This window comes from Narcine bancroftii, chromosome 7, assembly GCF_036971445.1.
Source record: "Narcine bancroftii isolate sNarBan1 chromosome 7, sNarBan1.hap1, whole genome shotgun sequence".
Taxonomy (NCBI): Eukaryota; Metazoa; Chordata; class Chondrichthyes; order Torpediniformes; family Narcinidae; genus Narcine; species Narcine bancroftii.
The window spans coordinates 12,905,736-12,926,236 of record NC_091475.1 but is presented as its reverse complement, the minus strand read 5'-3'; the positions used below and the strand labels follow the sequence as shown (position 1 = coordinate 12,926,236).

At 43.2% G+C, this 20,501-nt stretch overlaps 1 protein-coding gene across 1 annotated transcript in view; it reads right to left on the bottom strand.

The window, feature by feature from the left end:
• LOC138739957 (cell adhesion molecule DSCAM) overlaps window positions 1-20,501 on the bottom strand; it is a 454,986-nt gene that overhangs the window by 94,272 nt on the left and 340,213 nt on the right. The window contains exons 17-20 of the mRNA XM_069892422.1: window positions 15,162-15,402; window positions 10,296-10,442; window positions 8,034-8,189; window positions 2,526-2,659 (exon numbers count right to left, since the gene is read on the bottom strand). Of these exons, the coding sequence (XP_069748523.1) occupies window positions 2,526-2,659; window positions 8,034-8,189; window positions 10,296-10,442; window positions 15,162-15,402 (678 nt within the window). The remainder of the gene's footprint in view (window positions 1-2,525; window positions 2,660-8,033; window positions 8,190-10,295; window positions 10,443-15,161; window positions 15,403-20,501) is intronic.

Sequence of the window (20,501 nt, the reverse complement as noted above, 5' to 3'; positions counted from 1 at the left end):
TTCCAAAGTCCGTGCTATTGAAATTACTTGTCGATAAATTGGCTTGCTTTCCATGCTTAATGCATGCAGTCAGGGCTGGATTAATGCAAACCAGCCGGGAACAGCTGTGACATTTCAGGTCAGGGACCATCTGGCTGTTTGGAATTCATGAAATCGCATTCAAGTGGCAAAAGCAGTCTGCTCCAACCTAACTGGTAAATATCCTTCCTTCGAAGTACTTCCAGGATCTTCCATTTTAAAATATTACAAATATCTAACTCTTATAAATTCATGAGAATAGATTTCAGATTGATTAAGTGTCTGATTCAACCTCTGAAGTGGAGATAACCAGCCATCTCTTTGAACTTTATTCCCAGTAAATGATCTACCATTCATCTTTTCTCCCCTCGTTAAACTATTTCACTTTCCATACATTTTAATTTCATTTAAAAAAAAGCCAAATGAGCTCAACTTTAATATTTTATCAAGGTTATTTAATCACAATGTAAGTTTCATGTGTGTAGTTTTGAAACTCAGCCCTTCCATCACTCATAACAAAGAATTACTAAAAAATACTAAACTATGCCGAGACCATACAAATTTGATCATAATCAAATCAGGAGATACTTGGCCCATATTTTGTGGAACGTTAACCAGCATGGACTAACTTAAATGTTCTGAGACTTACACACACACACACGTAGGGTCAAACAGTGGTGTCCTAGCAATAGTTGTCACGGTAAATTTCAGTCCATTTTCCTCCTGCACTTCCCACTTAGCTCCACAGTGGGCTGAGTGTTGGAAAGATTCTCTATCAATGATTCTGAGAAATTAGCTTTCATATTTTGTTTCAGGTCAGACTGAACCTGTGAACCCATTGATTTTAACAAGGATTGTGGAAAGAAATTGAAGAGAATTCCTTTTTGTTTAATATTTTTAATTATTTAGTATTATTTGATTTATATTTGAATAATTCTTAACTTTTTGGAATTCCTTGCTTCTTTGTTAGAAATGCTTAAATGCTTATCGATATCAGAGGATATTTAATGTTTCAAAATTCACTCGCATTTGGACCAGCACCAAAGCTATCGGGTGAGTTTTGAAATGCTGGTTCTCAGAGGCACAATTCTTGGACAGGGCCACTGGAGTTCAGGGCCAACATATCTGTAATTTGACCAAGTAAAGGGATGACTGCAAGGATTGAATGAGAGTGGTGGGGCGAAGAGGTCGATTTGGAGAAGGGAGAAAAGACGGCAAATTCCAGAGGTGTGCAAAGTGAAGTTACCAATTGTAGAGCAAAGGAGATCTACCTCATTGTAACACGGTAGACACAGAGGTAGGCAGTAATCTTAGAGGGTGTGAGCTAGAAGAGATACAAAAGAAAGACCAAGGGATTTAAATATAAGAAAAGTATGGGCTTGGAGCCAATGATAGCCAAAACTCTGGGTGAATATAATTCATCCTAACTTTAGAAATGAGAGGCAGTATTTTGCCTGAGCTAATATTTATTGAGGACTAGCAGGATACCCGGTATTACCCAGGAAATAAAACGCTCAGTTGTTGACTACATGGTTGAAACAAAATACCCAAAAAACTTCATGGTAATTCTGCATATATTTTTCCTGTTTCCTGCCGCCTGCTCCTTGTCTATCTGGAGGCCTGAGCACTGAGGCGGGCCTGGTGTTGCTGTTGTGTTTCCCGCTGCCGGCCCCTTGGCTGTCTGGAGGACTGAGCACTGAGGCGGGCGTATTACTGCTGTTCTGTTTCCTGCTGCCTGCTCCTTGCATGCCTGGAAGCTTCAACAGTGAGGGGCGAGACTGAGGCTCCTCTGCTGCCACTTCCTTTCTCCTTTGTCTAACTCTACGGGCTTGTGAAGAGCTTCTGCCAATGTTGCTTTGCTTTATTTAGGCCCATATTGAACTGGGTTTGGCCACTTGTTTTTATTCTGAATCTACATTGATGTACAGTCCTGTAACTAATTCAGGTGTCCCAGCTGCAAGTTCAATTTTTTTGGAAACTTTTAAACTTTATATGACCTTAAAGGTTAAATTCAATGTGGTCATGACATTCAGCATCAAATGTTACCAGAATTATAGTAACCAGTAATGCAAGTCAGTGCTAGTAAATATTCGTAAAATAAACAGTAATACAAGTCAGTGCAAGCTGATCAAAAAACACTTTTGAACTTCATGTAACCTTAAAGGTTAAATTCAGTGTGGTCATGACATTCAGCATCAAATGTTACCCTGACTGAAGCTCCTTGGACATTTCTAGTGTGCTTCATATTGATTTGCTTGGGGAACAGACAAACAGACAGACATACATGCACAAATATATATTAAATGTGGCTCCTCAGGAGGATAGGCAAGGCTGGAAGTAACCACATTTAAGGTGGGAAGGGCTCGTTCTGGATTATTTCAATCTAGCGCTCACTGACATACTTGAGGGCAGAGAGTTGAGGGCCATCATCAACCCCACAACCACTTAACAAAATTATTAGTATAAACCAAGCGGACGGCACAGTATCTGCATTTACAGTTCCTTACTGTTGGGTACGGGTGGGAGCAAAAAATGGTGTACTTCCAAATGATGCCATTCATCTTCCGAGGAGGGAGCCATGAAACCACCACACTTGTGGCAGAGGATGCTGCTGCCTTCACTCCACCAGGAGGACCTGGAACTAAAATGGAAAAAGAAAATCGTTACTTAAGTTTGGAGTACACTTTGAAGGTCTTTGGCCTTGTGAGCCCACACAAGTTTGTGTTCCACGTGGACCTTTTCCTGAGGCCTTTTGTCCAATCCTATCCATTCTGGTTTCCCTTGCCTTCTGTATCCATCTGCAGCCTCCCTTACCACGGGATGCTCTTTCCTTCCCTAATGACACTTCAGTTGCTTACCTCTATTTCTCCTGGTGGTCGTCAGTTTCATCTTCTCAACACTCTCTGGGGATTGAACACAAATCTTCTTGATGAGATCTTCCTTACCTCTTCTTTATGTCTACCTTATCAAGGCTTTTTAACAATGTATGGGATCCATGGAGAACTGAAAGTTTGGATTTGGAATCAGCTTAGCCGTAGAAGGCAGAGTGTAGTGATGTAGTGTACTCCGACTGGATGTCCAAGGCGTTGGTGTTCCGCAAGAATCGGCATAAGGACTCCTGTAGTTTATGATACATATATATGACTTGGATGATGAAATATGGTGAAAGAACAATGCTGTAGAAACTCAGCAGGTCAAAGAGTGTTCCATAGCAAAGATAAAGATACATAACCAATGTTTCAGGCTTCGTTTTCCCTTCATCAAAGTGCCTTTATCTTTGCTATAGAAAGTACATTTTGGGCTTTAGCCTGAAGAAATATGGAGGTGTGTTAGTAAGTTTGCAGATGACACAAAGATTGGTAGTCTTCTGATCAATGAAGAATACAACAGGATGGGGATTGGTTATAGATATGGGCAGAGAAATGGCAGATGGAGTTTAATCTTCACACATGTGAAGAGTTGCACTTTGGGAAGTCAAATGTAAGAATGTAGACAGTTCATGGAAGGAATCTTAACAGCATTGATCTGCGGACAAGGTCCATAGCTCCTTGAATACAGGGTATAAAGGGATATCATATGGAAGCAGCATAAATTTAGCTTAATTTGGCATCATGTTCAGCACAGATATCATGGGCTGAAGGGTTTGTTCCTATGCTATACTTTTCAATGTTCCGAATGCCCTACTCCAGCACCTATTATTGTCTATGTTCCAAAGCCCTTCATAACCTTCACGGCAATATTGTACAAGATACTTGATGGCAAATTCAGCCGAGGAGCGCAGGATTTGTGAAGCCCCTTGGTGTCAGGCAATGTGTGTGAGCTGCCTCCATTTCTGTAGTCAGTGTTGCAAAGGAGGGGCATACGGATCAGGAACAATGGCTGGTCAGATCTTCGGTGATTGCTGTGGTAAAACTGTTCATCCACTTCGGTGTTAAAATGCTCACAAAAGCCCGTCATTTTAAGTAAAAATGGAAGAAAGCAGAAATTCTGGAAATATTCAAAGGCTGGGCGACGTCTCAAGAGTGTGGCAGTCTTAACATTTCAGGTCAACTACCTTTCATCTAATCAGGAAACTGAAAAATAGGATGAACTTGCAGATAAAGGAGTGAGTGGAGAGGATGAAGAGGGGTAGTGAAGATCATCAAATATCAAAGACCTGTCTGTGTGAGGTGAAGATATGATATTGATAAAATATGATTTAACAAGAAAAAGAGAAAGTCCATGGCTGCAGGAAGTACGACATAAAGCTGGCTGGGGTGAGTTGAATCCGGGGACTGTAATGTGCCTAGCTGGAAGATAAGATACTTCTCTGAAACAGTAGTGGCAGACGGAGAGTTTAGAGTGAGGTTAAACAAGGAAATCTTCAGATGCTGGGCTCAGGTGGAATATACAAATGTGCTGGAGAACCTCAGCAGGTCTTGCAGATCCCATAGGAAGTTGCAATACACAAATGCACTGGAGAAATGGTTAGAGTGAATTGGAGACTTAGATGTCTGCATTCAAATCTGTGGAAGGAAGAGTTTGGGCTGCCAAGCAGTCGCTCATTTGCTTTCCCTTCTATAGAGCAGACCACATTTTGGGCATTCTTAATTGGAAGAAAATAAATTGTTGATTTGCTGGTAAATGGTGTTTGAGCCCAAATTGTATGTCAGACTTCAGCCTTCCAGCATCTGTCATGGTGCAGGAGCTCACCAAAAAGGGCGACAAGCAGGTGCAGGAGCAGGCCCCTTGAGGTACCAGAAGCAGGCCGCTGAGTCGCCAGAGCGGCCCCATGAGGTGCATTGAGTGACCCCCCCTGAGGTGCCAGGAGCACCCCTCGAGGTGCGGGAGCGGCCTACTGAGTGCATGGAGCGGCCCCCTAAGGTGCCAGAGCGGTGTTCCTGTGAGCTTCTACAGCACTGCACCCCTGAGCATCTGTAATATTTTGTTTTAGATTTGGATAAAAGGAACCATTGTGCTTTACCACAGAGAAGAATTAAACGAGGACAGTACAGTTAAATGTATTGAAGATTGCAAAGTTCATTGATGAAGTAAACAATAATGCATCCTTCAGAATGTCAAGGGATATCATTGCTACTTTAGATAAGAACATTGTAGTGTAAGGATTTGGAGGATGAAATAACAACATGGACAAAAATTTTAAAGACAAAAGTAAAGTTGGACAAGTGAGGGGCTTTGAAAGGTGAGTTTTTGAGAAGGATGATGGAAAATTTGAAAGTGAAATATAGAAAAGGCCAGTTAGATAATTATCTGACAATGGAGTCAGGAAGGAGAGGTGGATGTCTTGTAGTTTGCAGGGTTGAGAGAGATGGGATGAGGTTTATTAGAGCATAGATTCTAACCGGTAAATGCAGGATCATTTTAAGTAAGCCAAACCCGATACCTGCCATGCTCTTTGCATTCTTCTCACACTGATACTGTCAGAAGCTCATGCACCAATTGGATCCTGCACTGGGTAGGTTTCCCATGGAAGGGCCCAAGGGCCAGATTCACAGGCAGTGGCTTGAGGGTTGCTTCCAAAGGGTGGGCCATGAAGTTTTGTGCACATGGGTTGGCCACAGACTGACTTCCCACTAATTGGCACAGCACTGAGTGGGCACCCGCGGCTTTGAAGATTAACTCAGAGTTTCTCTAACGTCCCTGGAACCCCAAAACACCACGTCAACTCAGAGAATTTCCACAGGTGCAGACGGGTGAGGGATGAGAGAGCAATGAGTTCAGGAGGGAACCAAATCCTGGGGCAAGCCATAGAATCTGAATGGGGTTCTGTACTCGTCCAATGCCTTCACACGTGCCCATTGTAGCAACAGTCTCTCAATGGCAAGGAACCCCGTCTCATATTCTTCCTCCCAAACTTTAGCAAGAGCACAGGGAATATTTTTAACAGCACACTGCTCTCCTGGTTGAAATGAACTGACAGGATAAACAGGGAAGTGAACCCCCATTCCCCATAAATCAGAAGTTCAGAGCACCTCAGAGCTGGAAACGCTCTTGCAGTTCTTAGAATGGCAACTGAAGCCAAACACTACAATTTGACAAACAATGGCGTGAAAATTATTTTCCTCGGCCCTTCGAAACCTGGAGGAAGAAATTGATTAAACAATCTTATTAAGAAAAAACGCTGGCGATCAATCCTGCCCCCATCTGTCACAGGGAGAATCCCAGGAGGTTTCACCAGCCCTCATGCTGACTCAGACAGTGAATGTCAGTCCTTCTCATTAATTCACAATCGATCTCTAGCATAGCTTGATAATGTGGCCCGTGCTTGTTTTATAACTTATTTATCACCTTTGTTTTGAGTTTCAGCTTATTTCATTTTTTAAAGTTTCTGCTGAATGGGAATATAGAGGTCGGTTTAAATGAAGACTCTATCTTGGACTTTCTCTACATCGGCTATGTTGGCAAGATGTAGCATGGTTTTTTTTAAAATATATGCAATGTAAAATCAAAGAGAAAGAACGATCAAGCCTTTTATAGCTCTCTGAATCGTATCAGTTCTCTGAAGAAGTGTGAGCAAACATGGCTGCGTGAAATACATGACATTGCCCGCAAAGATCAGAGGTCTGGCTACCTGGCTGTGTAGCTAATCCTAGTCAGGTGGAGGCGCTGTATCTGGTTTGAGAAACAGAGGACAGCCAATCAGAGAATGGAGCAGAAATTTATCCCTCTCTGGGTCCAATGCCCAGTGAGCCTGCTTCTTAAATTCGATTTCACTGAAGTCAAATAGAACCATACCTTAGGAGCAGTACCTGCAACGGAGGATGAATTTTGGTTGGAGTGTTCCTCACTGCTACCTAATGGCAGCTTGGAGGAAACAAGCACCCGTGTGCTGGGGTCGGTCAGTGGGAATATAGATTCTGGGAAAATCTAGGTTGAAACCCTATTCCACTTGGTTTTCAGTGGCTAGTGTAGTGGTGAGAACAACGTTGTTACAGCCCCAGTGACTGGGACTGAGGTTGGAATTCCATGCTGTCTGTAAGGAGTTTGTACGTTTTCCTCGTGTCTGACTGAGTTTCCTCTGGGTGCTCCAGTTTCCACCCACCATTCAAAACAAACTGGGGTTGTAGGCCAATTGGGCGGCACGGGCTATTGGGCCGAAAGGGCCTGCTACTGTGCTGTATGTCTAAATTTCTTTTTAAAACAGTACAATTGGCTTCATGTGTAGAGCAGCACAAGGTTTGAATGCTGAATTGTGAGCTTGGCTTTGAAGAGTAAACTCAACAATCACGCTTCAACTTTCCCCTTCTAAACCATAGTCCCTGCCATGTCTCCAGTGGGGCTGCACTTTCAGAGGAGATAACAAGGACATTTGTAAAAGATTCAGAATCTGATGCATAATCTTGATATAATGCTCACCTTTATTGATTGGGACATTGACTATAAAAGATGGCAAGTCACGTTGCCTCTTTAGTTTGGCCACTTTTGGAGTATTATGGGCAGCCCTGATCACCACGTTACAGGAAGGATGTGGAGGCTTTGGAAAAATCGAAGAGGTTCAGCAGGATGTTGCCTGGATTAGCCTGGACCAACATGGATTGTTTTCTCTGAGGTGTCGGAGACCGCGGGGAAAGTTTATAAAATTATGAGAGACGTTGACAGAGTGGATCCCCAGGGTGAAAGTGTCAAATACTAAAGAGTATCGATTTAAGGTGAGAGGAGGAAAATGTGAGGTGAGTTGCAAAGGAAGTTTCTTACACAGACAGTGATAGTTGCCTGGAACATTGTGCCAAGGCAGCTGGAGGAGGCATTTAGACAGGGACATGAAGAGGAAAGGGATGGATGGATGTGCAGGCGGGATGAGATTCACTTAACTTGGCACAGACATTGTAGGCCAAAGAGTCTGAACTGTGTTTAGTTTTCTATATTCCATGTTCTATTAGCCTACATAAATTTTGCAAAGTATTTGACCAGCTCCTCATGGCAGATAGATCAAAGAAGTTACACCCCATGCAATCCAAGAACATGTGCAAACTAGAATAAAAACTGGTCAGTGAGGCAAGTTGGCATTAACCTACCATCCTCCTTGGTACGTGTGAAGATCTGCTCACTCCTGACTCCATCACCTGCCTGGGTGAATGCCAGCACTTGTATGCTGTAGTTGGTGTACTTCTCAAGTCCATCCAATTCCAGAGCAACCTGGGTGGTGGTGACGTTTCTTATCTCTCCAAGTTCTGATGGGAAACAAACAGGAGGTACACATCATAGGACTGCCCTCCCTCAATCTCAGGCACACGATCAATGGACAGTCTTCATCTGGGCCTGATCTTCAATCAAGACACAAGAAAACAGGAGCAGAAGAAGGCCACCTCACCTTTCAAGCATCCCCTACCATTCAATATAATCATAGTTCGTCTTACCATGCCTCAGGTTTTCTGTTCCAGTTCACTGTTGCCCTTAACTCCTGATCTTTAAATATCTATCTACACTTTAAATATCTCTAGTGGTTGGGCCTCTGGACCCTGAAAGGTACAGAATTTCCAAGATTCACCACCCTCTCCAGGAGTTTTCAGCTAAACATAGTCAGGACCAAGATTTCCAAGGAAGAACCTCTCTTGGACTTGGCAAGACTCAGAAGTGACTGTCACTACTTTGGGCAAACAGTTATTTGTGGTCACTACCAGCTCCACTAAGTAATGGTGGGAAACATGGAGCATCCCTACAATGAGCGTCAGCCACAAGTGGCTTCAAGCCTACAGGCAGACAAAATGGTCCTTCTCTAAGAGCAGCTCGAAGTGAGCGCAGCTACAAATGTGTTCCAACTTCAGCAGAGCATTTGGAACAGAGGAAGAGGAACCTGTGGCAATGGTGGACTTGGTCTTTTAGGAACACTGCTATGGTTGAGCTTCTGGCCAATGACCACTTCCAGGATACTCTCAGTGGGACATAAAGCAATGAATATCAAGGGTATGCAGTTATTATTACCTGGCATCGCTGTGGCACAAACGTTACTTTCTGCACAGCAACCCAAGCCTTAAGTGTTGTCGAGTTCTTGCTGCACGCAATTATGGATTCCTTCATTTGCTAAGGAATTGGGAATGGATTTGAACATTGAACTATTAACAGTATCCTTTTCAACATTTTTTTTTGGAGAGAGCAGAGGAGCGGAATTAACCACAAAATAATCGTTTAACTACTGAAACATGGTTGCCCTGCTTTTGTTTTGTTTCTTAGTTAGGGGGATATTTTTGTCATAAAATTTGATTCCTTTTCATGTTTGGCCTTTAAGAAGTTGGGGGGCTCAGTTTACAGATGTTGCTCGATGCCTGTGTTTGTGTATATTCACCATTGTTCTTGCAACCCCGATCTCTTTGTATCGTTCTTAGGCTTTTATTAATCTGAAACCTAATAAAAAGATTGAAAAAGAAAGAACTATCATCAATGACCATCCCTATATCTGATCTGAGGATGGAAGGGATGTCATTGGCAAGCAGCTGAAGAAGGTTGGGTTGAGGACGCTACCGTGAAGAATTTGTGCAGTGATGCCCTTAGACCTTTGGCCACTACGGCCGTCTTTCTTTGTGCGAGATATGACCTAACTATTGAAATATATTCTGCTTGGTGTTTGTTGCCTGGGTGTTCAGAAGAGTGATAGAGAGGGATAGATAAGATAGAGGCAGGAAAATTGTTTTCACTGGTAGGGAGACCAGAACTAGGGGACACATCCTCAAGCTTCAGGGGAGTAGATTTAAGACAGAGAGGAGGAAAATCTGTTATTCCCAGAGAGTAGTGAAATTCTCTATCCAGGGAAGCAGTTGAGGTGACTTCATTAAACATATTTAAGGTTCAGTTAGATTTTTATATTAATAAAGGAATTAATGGATATGGGGAAAAGGTAGGTAGGTGGAATTGAGTCAATGATCAGATCAGCCATGATCTTATTGAATTGCGGAGCCGGATGGCCGACTCCTGTTCCTATTTCTTATGTTCTTATATTTGTTCTTGTGTTCAGCCTACCTTCAGAATTCAGCTCTTTCATCCACATTTAGACTAAAGTTGTGGAGAGATCTGGACCTGAGTAGTCCTGGTGAACAATAAAAGATATTCGGAGAGAGTGGGAAAGTAGTGTTGAGGCTGAAATTAGATCAGAAATTTTAGGATTGGATGGTGGTGTGAACTCAAGGTAAGAACTGGCTCACTCCTGCTTCTTATGTTCTCACCTTGGGTCTCCCTTCTTGCTAAACTCTCTATCAGTTGGGAGAGGAGAGTCTAATGGCCTCATTTGGTCCTACCTTCTCTCAGGAGAGGATAACACTGACCATGACCTGCGGTGTACTTACCCCCATCAGGCAGATTTGCCCAGTAAATAACCCGGTATCCTTGTAGAATCCCATTCAATGCCTCCTTTGGTGGCATTGACCAGGAGAGCGAGATGACCTCTGGAGAGATGGCAGCGGCTTGGACATTGTCCGGTGGTCGGCTGGGCACTGCCACGGACAGAAAAAAAAACAAGTGAGAAGACCCCAAAGGTCCAGTGGAATTCAAACATCCTGAAAAACAGAAAGGCAGGCCAATGCTATTGCAGCTATTATTAAATGCAAGTATCTTAGCGTGATACTGAACAACAAATGGTTTCAAAACATCGACACCCAATGGTTCACTAAATCTTCATGGGGAAGACCTGCTGCCCAACTCAGTCTGGACAATGCGTGACTCCAGTCCCAGACTGATGTGACTGAAAACTGCCCAGCAACCCACATTGTTTTATCAAAACTCTACAAGGAGAAAACTCTTGTTAGGACCCTGATTAATCTAGCATCATGAGGTTAAAGGACATGATCTATCACCACCTTCTCAAGGTGTGCAACAAACAGTGAATTAATTAAAGACTGTGGGGATAGAGAAACATCCTAAATGTACTGAACATTGAACATACTGATGTATGAATGGTGAACTAAACTTGGAAATTTGCTTCCATTGATCTCCATTTCAGGAGTATCAGATCAAGTCAAGTTTATTATCATATGATTGCACAATCACAACCCGACAAAACAGCGTTCTCTGGGCCTTGGTACAAAACACGCAGACACACAACCAGACATAACACAGACAAACAATACACATGTAGGACAAGTATTCATATATACAAATAAATAAATATTGTTTCGTAAATATGAGAGTCTCAGATGGTTAGTGTGAGCAGTTCCTTTGGTCGTTCAGCGTCCTCACTGCCCGTGGGAAGATGTTGTTCCTCAGCCTGGCAGTGCTGGCTCCAGTACTCCTACATCTCTTTCCCGATGGGTGTAGCTGAAAGATACTCTTTGGAGGCTGGAAGGGACCCTGAACAATTTTGCGTGCCCTCTTCAGACCACAATCCCAGTAGATGGGGTGGGTGGGGGGGGGGGGGAATGAAGACTCCAGTGATCCTCTCTGCCACTCTGTGATGGTCTTGATAGACCTCCTGTAGAAGGTTGACATGATGGTGGCCGGCAGCCTTGCCTGCTATATTCTTCTCAGGAAGTGTCATCCTCTTACCAAGGAAGACTTTTTAATGATCCTTCATTGAGATTGTTATTCTTTGTGCAATTATGCAGTTGGATTAGATTGATCCAGGAAGAATCACTACCATGGCTTCTGCTCACCCTGACTTTGCAAATCTCCAGAACAAAGTCTGAACTTCATTCTTTCTTGATGGGTTCCTGCAGCAGGAGGTTGACTGGCAAGCTCATCGTTGGGCAATGAGAGATGCTGCGCTGGAGCAAGGAAAGAACGTGGGTGGTTGTGCCTTGCCGGGTGGAGGGCGGGTATCACCTGAGGCCGGATCCTGCTGGAGTCTTTTTAAAAAAGCCTGGGAAATGTATCTGTGCCAAGGTTGCAATCACAGATGGGCAAAAATAATGACTCCAAAATAATTCTTAATGAGGGAGCAAAAGTTTGGAGCAATATGGGCTGAATGCAGGTAAAAAAGGGTAGACAACTTGGTTGGTATGGATAAGTTAGACCAGGGCCTAGTCCTGTTCTGTAAGAACCAATGATGTAAAGCAAAATATCATAGGATAATATTAAATTAGATTTAAAAAGAAGCAATGAAGATTTTTAAGTTCCCATGTTTCCTTAAAACAGAGAGTCTATTCAGTCCAGTCTCCGAGTTATTTCTCAGTAATTTATTCTCCCATGTTCCTGTCAATTCCACTCTAATTGTCCTACCGTTCAACTACACCAACCTCAACCGACAGAGGCCAATCAACCTGCAACCCATGTTGTCTCCCACACAGACAGGATGAGGGTGAAGTTGGCCAGGGCATCATTTGTTCCCAATCCCTAAATCTGGGTGGTTTATTTGCTTCTTTTAGACTGTAGTTATGACTCATGTTCAGGCCTGACCAAGTCTGACTGTAAATTTAAATGTAAATGGTCATCATAGGGGATTCTAGGACAAGAGGGCACAATTTCAGGACAAAAAGGGCATCCATTTAAAACACAGACGCAGAGAAATATCTTTAGCTAGAGGGTCATGCTTCTGTGAAACTTGTTGCCATAGGCGGTGGATGCAAGGTCATTGTGGGGTGTATTTAAGGCAGAGATTGACAGGTATTTGACTAGTCAGGGCATCAAGGGTTATGGGGGGAAAGCAGGGAGTGGGGCTGAGTGGGAGGATGGATCAGCTGATGATTAGAATGGCGGAGCGGACTCGATAGGCCAATTGGCCTACTTCTGCTCCTCTATCTTGTGATCATATCACTTTATTCTAGATTTACTCTCTGCACTTGGTAGCATGGTGATTAAATTAGTGAATGAGTGTCTAAAATCCTGGGCCGTTGATCCAGGCTCATAACTACAAATCCTATCAGGGCAGATAAGAAATCTGTAGTAAAAAATATGGAGTCCATAACATTTCCAGACTGTTGCTAAAACTGATTGTGTTCACAAATGTCCTTACTTGATGTAGTCTAAATTTTCCTTAATCATCTCCTTAGTTCAGAGCTAGTTAGGGATAGACTGTGAGTACCAGTACAGTAAATAATTTTCTTGCCACTGTGTATTTGTAATTTGTGCTTCTAGATTACATATACTGTAAATCCATTATGCACCTGTAAATCTTCCATGCTTTCCCATTACTTTATGACTCAGTTTTCAATCAGAAGTAGTATGTTTTCAGTGGTAGTCTATTCCAGTGCCTCACCAGCAGAGGTCACCCTAGAAGGCTGAAACATCTTAACTAGGGATGTCATACAGATTCAGGAACAATCGTATTTCTGCTGCCTTCCCCTCTCCCACCCTCCTCTGGAACATTTCACGGACCCTTCAACTTTCCTCACTTCCTTCTTATAAGCTCTTTAAGATCTTCCTTCGTATGTTGAATTCACCATCTTTGCTGTTAATTTATCCTTTCCCATAAATGTGGAACACTGCTTTACTTCTGCAGACTTCTAGCTCCTAAAAAAGTAGTTAATCTTTTAAATCCTCTCTTCCCAGGACTGAGAGAGACACATTTTGGTTTTGTGGGTTCTGAGTTGGCCCGATTTTAGAACAATAAACTTCTCCGCAGATAGAGAAGGTGATAGACGATTGGCTAAGCAGGTTGGTCTGTCTGTAAGATGGTCCAATCCTTGAATTGCTTACTGGCCTCTGTGTGCTCCTGATGCATGACCATTAGGATCTTAACACTATCCTGAATGCTCTTTCTCTAGTTTGAGTGGTCATGGGCCAGAGAATCACAAAGGTTGGAGGAGGTGTTGCATTTCTCAATGGAGGTTCTGGCCTCATCATTGAATTTTTTCCCTACACACCTGGTAATCTCCTTTCATGGCAACACGCCGAATTAGGTTTCAGGAACCTGATGTCAGGCAAACTCCTCACCAGACCTTACCCAATGACCAAAACACAAGAACGACAGATGCGGGAATCTTGAGCAAACGTCGAGATGGGCTCAACGGGTCCATGGGTGGAAATGGACAATGAGCATTTCAGGCCGAGACTCTTTCTTAAAACTAAAGAAAACGTAAGACTTAATTTCCTGGGATTTCTCAGGTGTTTTATTTTATTCATTGACGGGATGCAGATGCCACTTGCAATAATGGCATTCATCATCTCCCCAACTTCACCCTCAACCCAGTAGTTAGCAGGGCCATTTCAGGAATTGGCAGGTCTGGAGTCAAGTTTAAACCAGACTGCTCTGATTTCTATTTCTGATGGCAATTTTTAAAAAAATTAGACATACATCACGATAACAGGTCATTTCAGCCCACAGGCCCATGCCGCCCAATTTACATTCCATTAACCTACACCCACTTAACCTACATCCCCAGAACATTTTTGAACCGGAGCCTCCGGACAAAACCCACCCAGACACAGGGACAACATACAAACTCCTTACAGACAGTGCGGGATTCAAATCCTGGTCCGGTCCCAATCGCTGGTACTGTAAAGGCGTGGCGCTAACCGTTATACCAACCATGCTGCCCAGTAACATGGACATGGACAACAGCTATTCTCAACCTTTTTTTGGCTATGGTTCCCTTAGGTCTCTGTTCAAAGTTTATGCGCTCAGTCCCTGGCCCCTCTTAAATATGCTGTGCCCACCCCGCCCCCCCCAAGGGTACTGTATGGCTCCCATTGAGAATGGCTGGTATACAACACAAAAATGGGTTCTTTTCCCTACCATCAACCAAACTTCACCCATGTTATTCTCCATCAACTTCACTCCCCATCACCAGCACTCTTCTGCTCACTATGGACAATTTATAGTGGCTATGTTCCTCCTGACCCAAATGGCTCAGATGTGGTGGAAACCAGATCTGGAGGAAACCCACACAGTCACAGGAAGAACGTGCAAATTCCACACAGAGAGCATCAGGGGTGAGAATTAAACATGGTGGTTGGTATTGTGGGCAGTAGCTCTTCAAGCTGCACCACTGCTTATATGTTTATACCCTTGTTTTTCAAATCCTCTGTTGCCTCACCTCTCTCTGTCAGTAACCTTCTCCCGGATATTTCTGAGTTCCAGCACCTTGTTCCATCACCTTGTCATCAGACATGAAGAATGGCTCATCTTGAATCCTCTCCCTGAACTTCTTCACCTCTCTTACCCCTTTGAAGACCATCAAACCAACCAGCTCTGATGAAACCTCCCATGTGACTCAGCGCTGCCTTCCTTGGAATATGTTCTTTCACGACATAAGTGCAGGCTATTGTTGTTGACCTACCGTCTTCCAGCGTAGTGGCAATGATCTCCTGTGAGGATGGCCCAGTGCCTGCTCGGTTGCAGGCCTGCACAACCACTCCATACTGGGTGAACTTCTTCAGATTGTCCAGGGTGTAAAGCTCACTGTCACCAGTAGTCTCCATGCTGATGATGTTGAACTGGTAGTTCCCACCTGTGCTGTACTCCCGATAACCAATCTGGTAGCCACGGATCAATCCATTTTGTAAGTGTTTCTTTGGAGCCTGTGCAAGTGGTACAAAAAAGGAGGGAGAGAGAGAGAGCGTAGAGAATTATGAGATCACAAGAGGAAGGAGCAGGAAGCCTGTTGACTCTGCTCCACCATTCAATAAGATCATGGCTGATCTGGCCGTGGACTCAGCTCCATCTACCTGCCTTTTCCCCATGACAGTACCTCTTCCGATGCAAAAATCTATCTATCCGTGCCTTAAATATATTTAATGAGGTAGCTTCTGGTTTCCTTGGGAAGAGTGTTCCACAGATTCACCAGTCTCTGGGAAAAGCCATTCCTCCTCTTTTCCATCTTAAATCTACCCCCCCCCCCAAAGCTTGAAGCAATGTCCTCCTAGTTCTAGTCTCACCTTGTATACAAATCATGTACCTCCCTCCTCTAGTCGATTCTTCTTTTGCACAAGGAATGTTTGCTTCAAAGCAGCCTGGCTCTATTTGCACAGGAGTGATTTCATGCCAGATTTGTGGTCAAGATGGAGTCTAAAATGTTTATCTCTTTCTCAATCCCTTTAAACTCAAAGGAAGGAGGAAATTCTTCATGCAGAGAGTGTGGTGGGAGTGTGGAACCAGCGGAAGTGGTGAATGCGTGCTCAATTCCACATTTAAGATAAATTAGGAGCAAAGGGGTATGAACAGCTATGGTCTGGGTGCTGGTCAATGGGACTAGATAGAATAATTGTTCAGCACAGACTAAATGGGTTGAAGGGCCTGTTTCTGCGCGATGGTGTTCCATGGCTCTTTGAAGATTTATTATGCTGCTATGGAATGTTAAAAAGAAAGTGAAGTGGAAGTGTTTTGGGGTATTAGTTGGCATGATATCCAATAAGTCTGAAAAATCTGTTAGTCAAGCATTGCCAAGTTGCCAAATCTTGGGTTATCAGAGTTCCACTCCCTGCTCTGATGGATTTCTTCAGGTTCTCTCCTGAGTTGGAAGACCGGGATCAGGGGCATGATGTTTGCTGCTCATTACTTACAGCAACGTTGCAAATTTCTGCATCAGCTTTGCAGATGTATTGCCAAGGTATCGAAGAGCATGAGCTAGGTGCTTGTAAATGGGATTGGTACCTATGGGTGCTTAATGGTCAGTGATGGGATGAAGCTGTGGCTCTTAGAACAAACATTGGAATTGTTTCCCTTCTGTCATTATGAAGGGCATTTGACATTGCTTCCATGTAATACTTGAATCTCCACAGTGCCTCTTAAAATTTCAGGTTGTTTCAAACCCAGCGATGTATTTTCCAAAGAATTATTGCTATTCCCATGTAAGAAGGGCCACAGAATTTGGCAAAAATGTCCCTCAAAGTGCAAGGAGATAAAGGCTGGTGCCATGTGTTTTAGTGACTTGGGTTTATTGAATAAATGCTCTAAACGTGACATAATTCAGCAGAAATAATAATACTTTCAACATAAGGAGTTTGTATGTTCTCCCCATGTCTATGGGTTTCTTCTGGATGCTTGGGTATCCTCCCATCTTTCAAAATGTATGGGGGTTGTTGGTTAATTGGAATATTTGGGAGACAGGGGGTCATGGGCCTACTATTGTGCTCCATGTCCAAATTTTTAAAAAAATTGTAATATAATGTAATATAAAGAGTATGTTAGTAAAACAAGATGGATATAAGCCATAGTTTTCATAATATCAACATGCCCTTGGATGCCCTCAATGGTCAGGAGAAGGGCCCTGGTCATGATAATCTTGTACCTTCAAGGGTTCAAGGGTCATTTTCACCTTCACTGTTTGTGTTGAAAACTGGCGGGGGGGGTGGGGGGTGGGGGGAACAGGTTGGAGGTCACAAGCAAATCAGGTCAATCATATCAGATCAATTATTTTTATTTAGACATACATCACAATAACAGGCCATTTTGACCTTCGAGCCCGTGCCGCCCAATTAACCTACAACCCCCTGTTCACTTCGAATGGTGGGAGGAAACCGGAGCCTCCCCCCCACCACCAGGGAAAACCCACGCCAACGCGGGGAGAACGTACAAACTCCTTACAGGCAGTGCGGGATTCGAACCCAGATCCTGATTGCTGGTGCTGCAGCAGTGTTGTTCTAACTACTACACTAAGTATGGCGCCCTAATCCTGAGATTGGAGGGTTGTCCATTCATATGTGACCAAAGAAATTAGATCGATATTCCTTGGAGTTCAGGAGAATGGCCAATTGCATGATTCAAGATCCTCAGGAGGATTGAAAGTTTAGTTTTTGAGATGTTTCCATCAGTGGGAGAATTTCAAACAAGACAGAATGATTTACAAGATTTGGAACAGCCATTTACTATAAAACTGAGATGCATCAGGACTTCTCACAGAGGGTGTGAAACTCTGGAATTTTCCACCATGCAGACACTACATCATTAGGGATGTATAAAAATAAAACAGAAAGACCAGGGAATAGGGGGTTATAAGGAGCTGGTACAGAAGAGAAAATTACGCCTGGGGCAGATCAGTCATGATCTGGATAGAGGTGCCAAGTGGTCTCCTCCTTTCCTACTTTCTAATCTTGTCATTGGTTGAAAATATTAACCATCCCCTAAATGTACAGAAAAGCCACCAGCAAATTGTGGCCATGGTGTGTGTCATTTTCAGAACGTACAGCAGATACTTGCCCTGGCTAATTCTAAAGCTTCTAATATTCTGACTTGGCAATAAGTTGCTATCCTTTAGCATCACTGGATTTAAATGCTGGAACTCCCTTTCCAAGAGTATTCAGGAGAAGGAGTACAGTGATTCATGAAGGTAGTTCATCTCCATCTTCTCAAAGGAAATTAGAGAAGGCCTTGCTGGTCCAGCCCTGACCCCAACCATGAATTATTAAAAAACTGAGTCATGGGCACATCACAGAAAGGAGGGCATTGAAATAGCCTGCCAACCTTCCCTTAGATGTGCCGAGTATATGGGCACGCATGCACCCAGCCCACATATAATATCTGTGTTTACCACAGTTACAGCTTATACATGAAAAAGCATTCACACCCAACCACACACATCAATTCTGGTTATTTGGCACGGATAAATAAAGACGAAACATTTGAATTTCAGGGGGTGTTAAGAATATATAATTTGATGTATTAATTGTGCAAGAGAAAGAACGAAGGGTAAAGGATGAACAAAAAGAAATGGAAGAGTGTGCAACAGGTAAAGACATCAATTTAAATCAAACTATTTGCCTGAAGCTGAAATGTACAGTATTTCCCAAGGTAAAACCTGGGTTTCAGCCAATCTCCATACAGATTCTTCATAAATAACTTTGTTCTCACTGGAACACATTAACCTCCCATTCCCATATGGTGAGGAGGGGGGAGCGGTGTGAGGGGGAGGTAGGATAAATCATGTTTCTCTTAGCGGCAAACATCTGGGAACTTATAATAATGTGGTTGCAAGCCACTTTTGAAACCTATTCCCAATTGTCAAGTTCAGTGTTTATTTCAAGGAAGCCCCCAGTGTCATTAGGAAGCACTTCTAAGCGAGGTGAAAAAGTATTTTATTTGTGGTCCCAGAGCTCTTTATGTCCAATCGAGTAACTTGCATGGCTGAGCTGGTGATTATTTCTTGCACAGGTATCAGCATCTGCAGTTCTTTGCTTTTTGATTAATTTACAATGGTTATTGTTGCCGAAAATGTCTCAAAGAATTAGCAAACATCATGCTCACACAAACTGCAACATATAATGACTGGATAATCTGTTGCTAGAGGTATTGGTTGAAGTATAAATGCTGTTTAGAACTATTTGTGTTCTTTTATATAAAACTGAGAGAGAAAATGAGACACCTTTCACATCCCTTTCAAATGATTGTACCTACAAAAATGCTTCAGTGCCTCAATGTAGCATCAATCCAAAGACTTGGGCTGGAGGTTCTAGAGCAGTGGTTCTTTCCACTCACATCCTATTTAAATAATCCCTATGCCATCGGTTCTCTGTGATCAGTAAGGGATTGCTTAAGGTGGGATGTGAGTGGGAAGGGAAGGCGGAGAATCACTGCTCCAGACCCAATTGTTATTGAAATATCTTGCTTGATTAAAAATTGTCATTGGTCCATTTCCTTTGGAGTTAGGAAACCGTGAACAAAATGAAACAATTAGGTACAATTAAGACAGGTTGAAAACTTTTGTCTTTCCACCCACATCCCACCTTAAGCAATCCCTTACTAATTACAGAGCACCTATGGCATAGGGAATATTAAAAGTGGGATGTGAGTGGAAAGACAAAGGTTGAGAACCACAGTTCTAGAGGGATTACTCAACCCACTATCTCAGAGACCAATGAACCTGAACAACAATGGATACTACTAGTCTAAATAAATCTCCTTGCGCCCATCTATGGAAAGCAATTGCAGTAAAAACACACAGGAATGTTGGAGGAATTCAGCCAATCTTGCAGCGTCTACACGAGATTTATTACCGATGTTTTGGGCCTGAGCCCTTCTTCAACGTATAAGTAAAAAGCAGACAGGTGCTTGAATTAGAGAAAGGGGGAAGAGTTGGAGGGGGAAGAATTGAAGGGGGAAGAATTGGAGGGGTAAGAATTGGAGGGGGGAGAAGTGCAGACCAACAGATAAAAGGTGTTAATTTGATATGATAAGAGGAAAGATGAGAATTGATTTTGGCTCTGTTGAAGAAGACAGAGAAAAGGGAAGGTGAGGACGGGGAGAGAGGGGGAGAGAGTGAGAGAGAGAGAGAGAGAGAGAGAGAGAGAGAGAGAGAGAGAGAGAGAGAATGAACTGGAGTAAAGGGGAAGAAGATGGGGTGGGGGGGGGTTGTAACGGAAACCAGAGAGGCCGACGTTAATGCCATCCGGTTATAAGATGAGGTGTCATTCCTCAAATGTGCAGGTGGTCTCAGTCTGGCAGTGCATGAGACCATGGACAGACATGTCAGCAAAGAAATGGGATGGGGAATTGAAATAAGTGGCAACTGGGAGATCCACACTACTGCAGCAGAAAAGAGCCGAGGTGCTCAACAAAGTGATCTCCCAGTCCAGGCTCAGTCTCTCCAATGTAGAGGAGCACCTGACGCCATAGATGACCTCGGGAGATTCACAAGTGAAGTGTCACTTCACTTGCAAGGACTGTTTGGATCCCCAAATTATGG